The sequence below is a fragment of the Xiphophorus couchianus genome, chromosome 13 (assembly GCF_001444195.1).
Source record: "Xiphophorus couchianus chromosome 13, X_couchianus-1.0, whole genome shotgun sequence".
In the NCBI taxonomy this organism is placed as follows: Eukaryota; Metazoa; Chordata; class Actinopteri; order Cyprinodontiformes; family Poeciliidae; genus Xiphophorus; species Xiphophorus couchianus.
The window spans coordinates 11,649,063-11,660,667 of record NC_040240.1 but is presented as its reverse complement, the minus strand read 5'-3'; the positions used below and the strand labels follow the sequence as shown (position 1 = coordinate 11,660,667).

At 40.0% G+C, this 11,605-nt stretch overlaps 2 protein-coding genes across 2 annotated transcripts in view; both read right to left on the bottom strand.

Moving 5' to 3' along the window:
• The window catches only part of aunip (aurora kinase A and ninein interacting protein), a 954,922-nt gene that overhangs the window by 688,517 nt on the left and 254,800 nt on the right, over nucleotides 1-11,605 (bottom strand). The window lies entirely within an intron of this gene.
• LOC114156260 (ras-related protein Rab-25-like) lies at nucleotides 8,128-10,792 on the bottom strand. Its single transcript, XM_028036599.1, has 5 exons — nucleotides 10,519-10,792; nucleotides 9,825-10,020; nucleotides 8,847-9,040; nucleotides 8,674-8,754; nucleotides 8,128-8,599 (listed from the first exon to the last, which is right to left on the bottom strand). The coding sequence occupies exons 1-5, from the start codon at nucleotides 10,553-10,555 to the stop codon at nucleotides 8,472-8,474; spliced, it is 636 nt and encodes a 211-aa protein (XP_027892400.1). The 5' UTR covers nucleotides 10,556-10,792; the 3' UTR covers nucleotides 8,128-8,471.

Here is an 11,605-nt window from a genome sequence, read left to right as displayed (position 1 = left end):
TGTTTTTCTTCAGCTGGAAATGGACGTTTAAACAAATATCAGTCAATCTTGTCCGTTTTTGTCGGCTTCTGTTGAAAATCTGACAAATGCTTATCTTTCAGCATGGAAATGGCCCAAAGGATACCCACAATCCACAAAAGTATGTCTTTACTAGAAGAAGATTAAAATTTATAAAGTGCTCACCAAGAGTATCTGACAGATATTAGAGTTTATTGGGTGGGAAGAGGTCTGTGTGCAGGTGAGACCCTCAAACCCTATCATGCTTTTTTATTACTATTTCCTGCCTGGATTAAATCAATTTGGTGTTCCAGCTGAGTTGTACTTGACATAGGTTAAATTAAGGTGGAACATGTTTGAAATGATTTATCTTGCTCTCATTTTTCCACCGTCCATACCACTTGGGCTGTGCTAAATGCTGTTTTGATGCTGCAGGTTTCCTAGATTCACTGGGTCAAACATGTGGTTTCTTGTCTTCATTTTGAAAGGGGCCCCAGAATAAAAAGAGCGAGCGGCCATCAAAAATGATCAAAGGCATGCCATGAAGTAGATGAAAAAATATTTGTAAAGAGTTTCATATTAGATGGAAAAACAGATTGAATTAATATTGACCAACAAATAGAGTCCGAACCTTTGTCCTTCTCAGGGTTGTACAACAGCCTTCCATCAGAAATGTTCAAAATATGAAACAACTAAATAGATAAATAAAAAAAAGGTAAAATTCAAATTAATGATGAATAAATAAATAAGGTAGAAATTGAGGATGGCATAACATAATAACAAAAGCATTTACCATAAGCCTTTGTTTTTTGAGTCTTTTTATTGTTGCTATTGAAATTGACAGAGAAACTTTGTATCATCATTAAAAACAGGATATGTTTTTTTTTATTATTTTTATCTCAGCTCCACTTCCCCACCAACCACTTCCAGTCACTTTCAGTTTTCTTGGACAATCACATCCTATTTGCACATAAGGTGATGCAACAGTGCAACAATCCTCCTCACAGAATTAAATTCGTTTGACTTTTTTTATTAGAGGAATACGTTTAAAAATAAATTAGTCTGTGGCACTGAGAGTTTGCAGCCCTTGCTTCCAGATTACTGTGTTTGTTCATCTTGCACTCGTGTAAATGATTTTCCCATCTTCTCTTTTTTTCCTCTTGGGCCCGTGGTATTTTTAGATTTATCCTGTGGCATTCGCAGCATACAGAGGAAACTGGACAGGATGCATGCAGTAATGGCTTCAGAAACTCATCTGGACTTGTACATGCACACGGAAAAAGTCCATATGCAATGTCTCTTTTGGCAACATGGCCTCAGTTAAACCTCTTGTCCTCAAACCCTCACAAGAATGTGGACAACATGTGTTTTCCCACAATACCAAACTCCAAGGAGACTTATCTCGCTAAGGCTGTCAGTGTAACACCTGCTATTTTCCCAAACACACACACACACACACACACACACACACCCCACCCCCGCACGCACCCACACACACACCCACACCCGCACGCACACACACGCATGCTGCCTCTCAGTGAGTTCACATCAGTGAAACAACATCTTCTGCAAATGTGGCATCTAGACAAAGGCATTTTGTCTGGACTGCACCTCCTCCGTGAACTGCATGGAACAAACGTTAAGGGGTATTAGACAGACTTGGAAATATTTGCTCATAAAGTGCATAACACACCAATTTTTTCTCTTAATGTATTGCCAGGCGCCTTTGCGCTTCTTTTGACAAAAAGCAGAGCACTGCATGGATGGCGTGGGGTATTACTGCCCTTCCCCTCCTTCTTGTGAAGGAGAAGATGAAAAGTTTCTCCTGCAGATTTTGGCCTTAAGAGACGTTCATTTAGGAGCTCTGGGGTGCAGTTTATGATTCCCAGAGGAAATCTACGTGGCTGGTGATCAACTCTGTTCAGAAAATATTGAAAATATCGTCTGCAGTGAAGGTCAAAATGCAACAACTACCAGAACACATAAAAAAGGAGTCATGGACACAGCCGTAACAAATGCAAAAAGAGCAGTGGTTCAGAGAGTTCCTAGGCCTATGAGAAACACAACATCACAGAACCGGTCCAAGTGATGATCAGAACCATGCCAGTTCACCCAGTGACACTCTTACTTCCAATCTGTTGCCAATTCCTCCCGTCCTGCTTCCATTTAATTCTGTTTCAGATTTATGTAGATCTGTTTAGTTTTCTTTGTAGTCAAGTATCAAGATATTCAGACTTTATGAATTGTGGAGGTAAATAGACAAGAAATTATTAAAATGTCACACATATGTTAACTGATTTGCGGTACATAATTCTCTGAAACCTTTGCATTGTCTTTTAGTTCCATTTATTGTGGTTCGGATCTTCTTTTGGGCCAGCTGATTCTCATAAAACATGGAAGTTCACAGAAGTAAACACTTGCAGGTAGTTATCATTTATTAACATGATAAAACCACCTCTTCCTTTCATCAGACAATAAGAACATTACTTTCAATCACTGGTTGTCGAAGTGGATCTGTAACAACACCCTGGCGGATAAGAACCGATGCATGTAGTGGTCGAGACAAAAACGGCAAATCACAGGAGAATCCATTTTGAACTCCACAAAGAAAGGCATGAAACAATCCAAACAACCAAGGAGCAAATTGGCAAAGGAACAAAATGACCGGCCCAGTCACTTAAATGTTGCTACTCATGAGATGTGGCCATTCTTTTGGATACTGATCACCATAATTTCTTAAAATGTTTAACTACCAAGAGAAATGAATTAGGGAAAGGGGGGAGCTTAAAGCTATACAGCAGCTACACAAGACAAAAAAAAAATCTAATTAATATTTCATATATGATAGAAACAATTACTGTCAACATTAATGGAAAAGCTGATGATTGCAGCCCAAAAGATATATATGTTCCTCTTACTTTACAGGTATTATTGCTCATGGAGAAACAGCAACAGTCATCTAGGAAAGTGTAAACTTCAGCTCATTTCTTTTGATTGTGTGGTGAAAAAAAGGATACATAAAATAGTTTCAATGCCATTTTTATGACATTTGTATACTTTAATCAAGCAATAATATCTGCTCAAATGGTTACTGTATAGTGAAAGTTGAAAAATGAGTGAACGGACAGAAGGGGATAAAATCCACCTTTTCCAACTTCCTGTCATACCTAGCTGTGCTACAGTTCTGGCGCTTAGCTATTCAACAGTGGTGGGAACAAATGGAGATAATAATAATAATAATAATAATAATAATAATAATAACGGGGGTTGGTATAAACTACCCTTTGGTTATCTCTGCATCTATAAAAACATTATTCTGTGATGATGTGAAGAACTTGAGTTAAGTTGCGTCCTTCAGCCACCACAATGGACATGGGGTATGCATGCGGCCATGTTGCATCAGAATCTCACAGGTAACCTCCGTGGCTGTCACAGATACAAGCGACATTACGTAAAACAGACGAAGACTGAGTCTGTCACATCTGTGGCTCATCAACAACACGTCTGATTGAAACTTGTTTCAGAGCCATGTGACATCAGCAGGGCTGCGAATGTGAACAGCAGTGCATAGCAGGCTCTAATACGAAACAACACGATTTCAAAAGGAGTTAATTAACTTGAGTGTGGATGTATGCTGTGAGGAGCGGGGTGATTCAGCTAAACACACGATGGCAGGCAAATGTACAAACAAACTGTTATGAAAACTGGTTTGAGCACATTTTAATGTTAAAACAAGCTGAGAGCTGAGACTAAACAGTTTTCAGTTTTCATGCAAGAGCGATAAACACACACTCAACATTTCATCCTCAGTCTATGACTTGTGTTAGTCTCTGCTTGTCTGCTGTTTCCGTCGCTGCTTTGCATGTTATTTTTTGGGCAGTGTTACAATCTGAACACACAGCTCACCTCTTCTTTGATTAGTCGCCATAACAACATCAACATGGCGATCAGCGAGCAATGACTTTGGCTCTATGTCTGTGATCTGTAATCTGTGACGTTGTGAGCTGAGGTGGAAATTTGAAAAATCAGCAATGTTTAGCTGCCATGCTCTGACAGATGAAGGAGGATAGCTGCTGTTGTGCGCCGATGCTTGGACTTTGATTTCCTTCATGTGTTTACGATCATAGTTGGAGCCTTGAAACAGTTGGACGCAGTGTGGCAAGCTACACCTGTCAGTTTCTACTTGATCCTTAAGCATATTTGTCTGAGTGAAACGGTGACCTCTAGGTCGAGGAAAAAGCAGCACTCTGTTTGGCTAGCGTGCAGGTGTTCTGTGCAGTTTGGTAATCACTACAGATTGTAGTAATTCACAGTCGCAGCTGCCTGGCCTCTCAGCAATTACAGAAAAATTTAACATTTTCATCTGATTAGTTTGTTTGCCACATCTCTGGACTAAACTTGCCCGGCGTCTGGTTTGAACACAACCAGAACACAACCTCCCTCTCCCACCTGTATCGATGTTTTACAGTGCTCTTCATCCAGTCTGACTGATGGAAAGCTGTAAGCAACATTAACATTAAGCAACAGGCTGCATGATAGCTACTAGCATCTGACATATTAATTTGTTAATATAACTATGATTTACTTAGAACTATATTCTACATTTTTACTTAATTTTGTGTATCCGAATGCAGATGATAATGTATAAATGTTTGAAATAAATAAGGATTAATATATAGGGTTAGCAGTAGTAGACATAGTTCTCAGTTTTCTGTCTAAAATGAAGGCAGTTGGATCATTTAATATTTTTGTCTTCAATCTTAAGGTTGTCATGCAATGAACATTTCATAACACACACATAGTTTAAATCTTGTGCACATACAAAAAATAGGGATAAAAAAGGGTAAAAATATTATAATCCAAACACCCCCATAGATAATATATGGAAAGAAAAATGTATGTGCTTCCCACTGAAAGAAAAAAGATTGGTTCTGAATTTAAAAAAATCTTTTGAAATGCCTTTTGAATCCTTTTTTTTTTTTTTTGCAAAGTATGACCATAAAATTTAATATGGCTGCCATCTGTCAAATCATAGCTAAATCTAGGGAGTGTCTGTTTGCTTTACAATGCTGTGAATCAAAAATTAGAAAGGTTTAGTATGCTGTTGTGCTCTGTCCTTTTTACTGTTACCCCTAAATAGAATCTAGAGCAACTAATTTTCTCTAGATGTCACTTAATATACAGACACCTGAGTCTCAAGCAGAGGTTCATCGTCCTGCAGGACATCAGGCCTAGACTGAAAGTCAAACCTGCAATCTAATGATTTAGATCAAAGCATATCCAAATGTCAGCCAAAATTGATCTTCACAGACGCTCTCCATCTGATCTGGAACAGGTTGAGTTATTTTACAAAAGAAATGTGCAAGAACTTCAATCTCTAGGTGTAGATATCTGGATGAATAGAAACACAGGCCACACTTTTCAGATTATTATCTGCAAAAATGTTTGAAAACCATGCACACATTTCCCTCCACTTCACAATTCTGAAATATTTTGTGTTGGTCTGTAGCATGAAATATACACTGAAGTTTGTGGATGTAATACGACAAAATGTGAAGATAATAGAATAGTTGTAAATACTTTTGAGATAATCTCTTGTAAGGACAAACACAGGAAGTAGAAATAAACAACAAATACTGAGCTCAGTGAAACCAACAGGGGCAGCTAATTCAGAAAGCAGCACTGTTAGAAGATCCTTTTTCCACAGGGTCAAATTTCCCAGAAAATAAAAATATCACAATTGAACCCCTGCAGATCTGGCACTGCAGCTGCAAATTCTTGAAAGATAAGACTGTAATCCCTCCAGAGAAACCAAGAGCTGGGAGGCGGAGGAATTTTAAACGGTAGATAAACAGATCCCCGTTGGGGTCAGAGGTGACAGATCTCTGACATTTGAGTCCCAGTCTAAGATTCACTTTTTACAAGGTACACATGTCTAACAGCATGGAGGTAGCAGCTGTCACACGTAGGCACAGAATCTTCCCAACCTCTGTGTGTTGATTGGCTTTGAGGCAAAGTCAAAAATGCATCCACACATCAGGATCAATTTGTTGAAACCTGAGAAGTGCTAAGAAAATCAAACTTTCTTTTGTAAAACACATCTCCAACGCCCAGGCTTGCAAAGATAAAGATTTAGAGATTTCATGACCACACTCTCAACCTGCATGGATTATTACTCCAGATGTCTCTTTTCTCCAAGGCCATAAAAAAAAAAATCTTTCTTCACAGAATATAATTAAACATTTACTGCCTTCAGCAGAGCCTTCTTATCATATTTTCATTAGAGAGAATTAATAAAAACTGCGCATTTGTGGTCATTTCACTGTGACAAAACCATCAGAGGATTCTCCCTCGTCCATGCAGACACACTGATACCACAGCAAAGCTTCACGTGAACATCTGTGAGCCAGAGATAGGGGCTCTGACTGTCCAGAATACCATTAAACTCCGCTGCTGCAGATTTATATTCTCTCAGTTGTGCCATATGAGCCTGCGTGGTCACATCCACAGTGTGCAGATGTATAAAATAACCACACACACATAATACATCAAAGCATACTGTATATGAATGGACCATTAAGACATTGTGTATCTCGAACAAAGTTTGAGGAAGTTAGAGGAAACAGAAAGATGCTAACGCCAAAACGTAACAAGGTGACCACTAATCAAAGCTTAGCAAGCAATTAGCTAAATGAGATATACTGAGGAAAAGAAATAAGGTTGAGCTTTTCATTTTCTTCTTGTCTGGCATCAATCAAAAGTTATATCGGTACCGCCACCTGCAGGCTGCAAGGCGACACAACACTTTCAAATACTAAGCAGCCTCTGTCATGTTAGTGATGCCTTTAAATAAAACGGTTTAATTTTATTTAAATTAGTGTAAGACGAATCTCGATTAATTAGAAACAATGTAAAAGTTTCAGCAATTCAATTCAAAATATAAATTCGTCACACACAGACATTTGGGTTGCAGTTATTTTAGTAGCTGTAACCCAATAACAGGATTTTACAGCTACTAAAATCTTGATCTGCATCAACGCATTGATGACAATTTTTTTTTGCTTTAATTGTCTCCAAAACTGAATTATGATTTTTATTTTTTTATTTTTTGTCTTAAATTGAACTTTTAGAAATTTCAGCTTTGATCATATTCTAATTCACTGACATGCACTATAACTTTAAATTGGCCACATGAATCTTACATCCATCCAAGCAGGATCGGGTTGTGAGAAGGCTAAGGAAGGAAACCATGATGTTCTTCCATACCCGCCAGCCAATGCTGGATGTGCCCTCAAAACATCCACATGGAGGCACCCAGAAGGGAACCAATCAGATTCCTGAATCACCTCAGCTGGACTGACACCTCCAAGTCAGGTGCAATTTTTCTGCCTTATGATTTAAGAGTTTAAGCAGCGTTCATCACCGTTTCCAAGTGGTGGATGCAGCAAGAGATTTACAAACAGCAGGGATGTGGTAAGGATAAATGGATGAGAAAGGGTGGGGTGCAGGGCAAAGTGTTGATGGCTAAGCTAGCTGTAAGTAGGCTTAGCAGATGATCTGAGGTGCGGTTGAGGTGTCGTCCTGCTGCTGAACCTCAGTTAGCACATTAACCACATTTAATCTATGAGCCAGAGACCAACACTACACAATCTGGCCCATCTCAGGGTGGTGAAACTAAAATAAATTTTGAAAACATATATGTCTGGATGATATTTTGGCATAATAGCGCTTCCAAAGTGGTTAGTCATAGTTATCAGTTCATGAAGTTAACAACGCCTTCAGATAAATTCTGTTTTTTGAGGTTGGAATATGTCTGGTTTAGATATTTGTCAAAGCCCTATAATGTAGTGTTTGGTATCATCTTAAAAAGGGTCCACTTGGCTTTCATTTAAGACACATTTTGAGTTTCTTTGACCAACATAGACGTCACTAAAGCTCTTCAAACAAAAATAATTCACATTTTTCCACACTTTTTGCCTAAACTAAACACATTTCTTTTAGTCCACTGGTATCCAGTGACACAAGAGTCAGCAGTTGCAATCTTAATTAGTTTAAGCACCATCGTTGTTGTATGGCACCCTAACTCATCCAGCCTGGAGAATGTGTAAATAATTCCAACATGGAAACACGAACATTTAAATAATTTATTCCAAGTCAAAATTCTCCCGCTTACAAAAACAAAACACGACTTTGCAAAGCATCTCTTAAACCATGAAGAGAACAAAAAACACAGCTATCTAAAGTAGAAATTTTCCCACCCACCTTCTGCTCTGAAGAAATATTCTATATAAAACATGACTATAAAAGACGGATTCACTCGATGCCTGAGCACTAAATCAATGACCTACAAACTGTACAGTTTATATTTAAAAAGGTTTCCGACAGACTGCGCTGCCTCGCTCGTCGGACTGAAAGAGAGGCAGAGGGCTTTAACTTCAGTCAAGCATGGTGCTGGTTCAACACATATCAGTCCATCAGGAACTCTTGCAGCAGCCTTTCCGCTCTTCCTGGGCCTCTCTTGTCAGCCCCAGCGGACTGGACAGGGTCACTGCGCTGATGGAGCCGCGGGTCACCTCTCTGCTGGCCACCTTCTTATGGATCGCTGGGGAGATCAAGCATTTAGGGTGGCACCTTAAACTTGTCTGTAAACCAGAGTGGTGCTGTGTCTCTTCTTACCTGTAAGGACTTCGTTGAAAGCAGCTTCTACGTTTGTGGAGTCCAACGCCGACGTCTCCATGAACATGAGGCCTTTCTTATCTGGAATGGTGCGGCAAACATTCGACACGATGAAAATCGGTTTATTCTTGAGGGGAAATCCTTTCAGCACATAAGGAAGCAATTAAGTTCACCTGCAAAATCTTTGGCCTCCTCTGTGGGAACGGTCCTGAGGCTCTCCAGGTCCTTCTTGTTGCCCACCAGCATAACCACCATGTGAGGGTCTGCGTGATCATACAGCTCCTTCAGCCATCGCTCGGCGCTCTCGTACGTCAGATGTTTGCTGATGTCGTACACCAGCAACGCTCCAACCGCTCCTCTGTAGTAGCTGAACGCACCAGAAGGAAACAGAGTTTAAATACACTGCTTATTTAAACTCTTTGTTTACTGATCACTGCTTGAGTCAGTAAATATTCACACTCTTTTCAGATTTCATCACATTAAAAGCAGTGTTTTGACCAGATTTTATGACATATCAAAGCATAGTAGCGCATAATTGCCAAGACAAAAGATAAAGCTGTGCGGTTTTTAGAGTTGTTTACAAATAAAAGTCTGAAAAGTGTGGCCTGCATTTGTGCTCAGCCTCCTCTAGGTCTATGTTTGGTAATTATTCCCTGTGCTTATGGAAGAAAAGTTCAGCATGATGCTTTTCATGGTAATGAAGTATTCAGTATTCTACAGGTCAAAGCGTCTTGAATGTAGACTAAACCAGGGAATAATTTACACAAAGATTGACTCTATTTACCAAGTTTGTTCAGTTCAAGGGGGGGCAAATATAAATGCACACCTTTTTTTTTCTTTTTTACATTTTTATGTGCCAAAAAATTTTGAGAACCACATTTCATTTTCACTTTGTGTTGGTCTATCATATAAAATACTTTGAGAGAATGAGTGGAACAGTATAAGGGTGTGGATACTTTAGCAAGGTGTGATAAGTACAGAAGAGGTGCAGCTGGCAATAAAAGGGAGGGGTCACTAATAGCGACTCACGTGAGTCACAAATTAACTGATCACTTGATTACTGTGTGTACCTTTGACTTCTCAAATATTAATCTCGCGGGTGTGTGTGTGTGAGAATGTGTGTGTGCGTGTGTGTGTGTGTGTATACCCACGCTGAGGTGATAGCCCTGTAACGCTCCAGCCCAGCTGTGTCCCAGATTTGAGCTTTGATGGTGAAGTTGTCCAGCTGGACGGTCCTCGTGCTGAACTCCACGCCGATGGTGGTGCGGCTGTCGTGCAGGAACTCATTCTTGGTGAAGCGGGACAGGAGGTTGCTCTTTCCCACACCGGACTCACCGATCAAAACCACTGCACAGACACATGTGAAGAAGTTCCTATTACGCCCGTTTTATTAATAATTAATCACATTGATTTAGCTGCACGTTTCCTGAAATCAAAATGGATCAGATAGTCTTTATCTCGTCTGACATATATAGACTTTCTGTCGCACTCACTGGATGCCAGATTGTGTGACATCACACCAACGTGGCACATCCACATTGAGTGCGAGTTCAGTCTGGAATGAGGGAAGTAGAAAATCACTGCCGCTCTCGGAAGAAACACTGCGATACAGTGGGAGTTACTATTCCTCTGGGAGTGTGAGAACTCATGTTTATCTAGCAGGTCAAAGGTCACAGCATTCAGTCAAAGTAGGCAGGAAGCAATCACTTCCTTATATCTACACTCCATTTTCTTAGAAACAGCAGCAGCAAACAGATAAAATCTGCTTTGTCTTCAGGGTGTAGAAATGCGGCACAATAATTTCCTTCTTCTAGGACGATTACAGCTGAATTAAGCGTGGCTTACCTTTAAATACAAAGTTGTACGAATCATCTGAGCCCATGCTGCATTCAGTGGCGATGGGTCACTCTTCCACCTTACAAATACCCAGAAGCCACTTTCAAATTTTTCAAGGAGTATTTATTAAGAAAGAGAAAACAAAAGTATCCTCCGTGGTTTTGTATGAAGGTGAAAAATGAAAGGGAGGAAAGAAATCTCTGTTCGCTGTGGAAGAAGAGGAGCAGCTCCTGTTTGAAGACGGACGGAAAAAGAAGAAGCAGGACTCCTGATTGCTCATCAGCTGACACCCAGAGGAGGGCTGGGAGGACGCAGAGCAGGTGGAACAGGTAGAACCACTCGCAGGTACAGACTCCACCCTCCGCTGCACTCCCAGACTCATTTGTATGACAATAAACCTCGCCCTGCAGGTGGATGTGTGTGAGCCGGGACACGTCAACCCTTTGACCACCAGTCTCACATTCAAAATCGAGGAACGTAAAGCTCGGTTTGAGCCGATATTCTAATTTTCATGTTCTCTTTTTAAAGTGAGCAAATTTTTTTTTTTCTATGGAGATTGTAAAAAAGTGTTAAGCTTAGCCTCACGTTTGGAAAGAGATATTTCTTTCCCTGCTGTCTTGAAATTGGGATGAATTGAACCAGTTTTACTTCAACAGCTTAAACTCGACCTGTCTGGATTATCCTACATTAAATACAGGATGTTAAAAAACGCAGCTATTTGTAATATTAATTATCCTTTCAGAAGCTGAGCCTCTTACCCAACCACTTCTCACGGCTTCTATCAGGCTTTCTCTCAGGATTGGCCTGAGTTTGGCTAATTGTCCGCCTTTCATCTCCATTAACTTTGACCAACTTCGTCAGTCGTGCTTTAGAAAAACATCCCCAAAGCACAATGCTGCCACCACCATGTTTCACTGAGAGGACGGTGTGATCGAGGTGACGTTCTGTATAACTTTTCTGCCAAACCTTTTCTTCTTTTTTTTAAAAGTTGATCAGAAAATTCAGCTTTGGTCTCAACAGCTTCTTTTCCATGCTTTCTGTATCTCCTTCAAGGCTTGAGGCAAACAAGGCTTCTTTTGGCTTCCTTTCAACATTT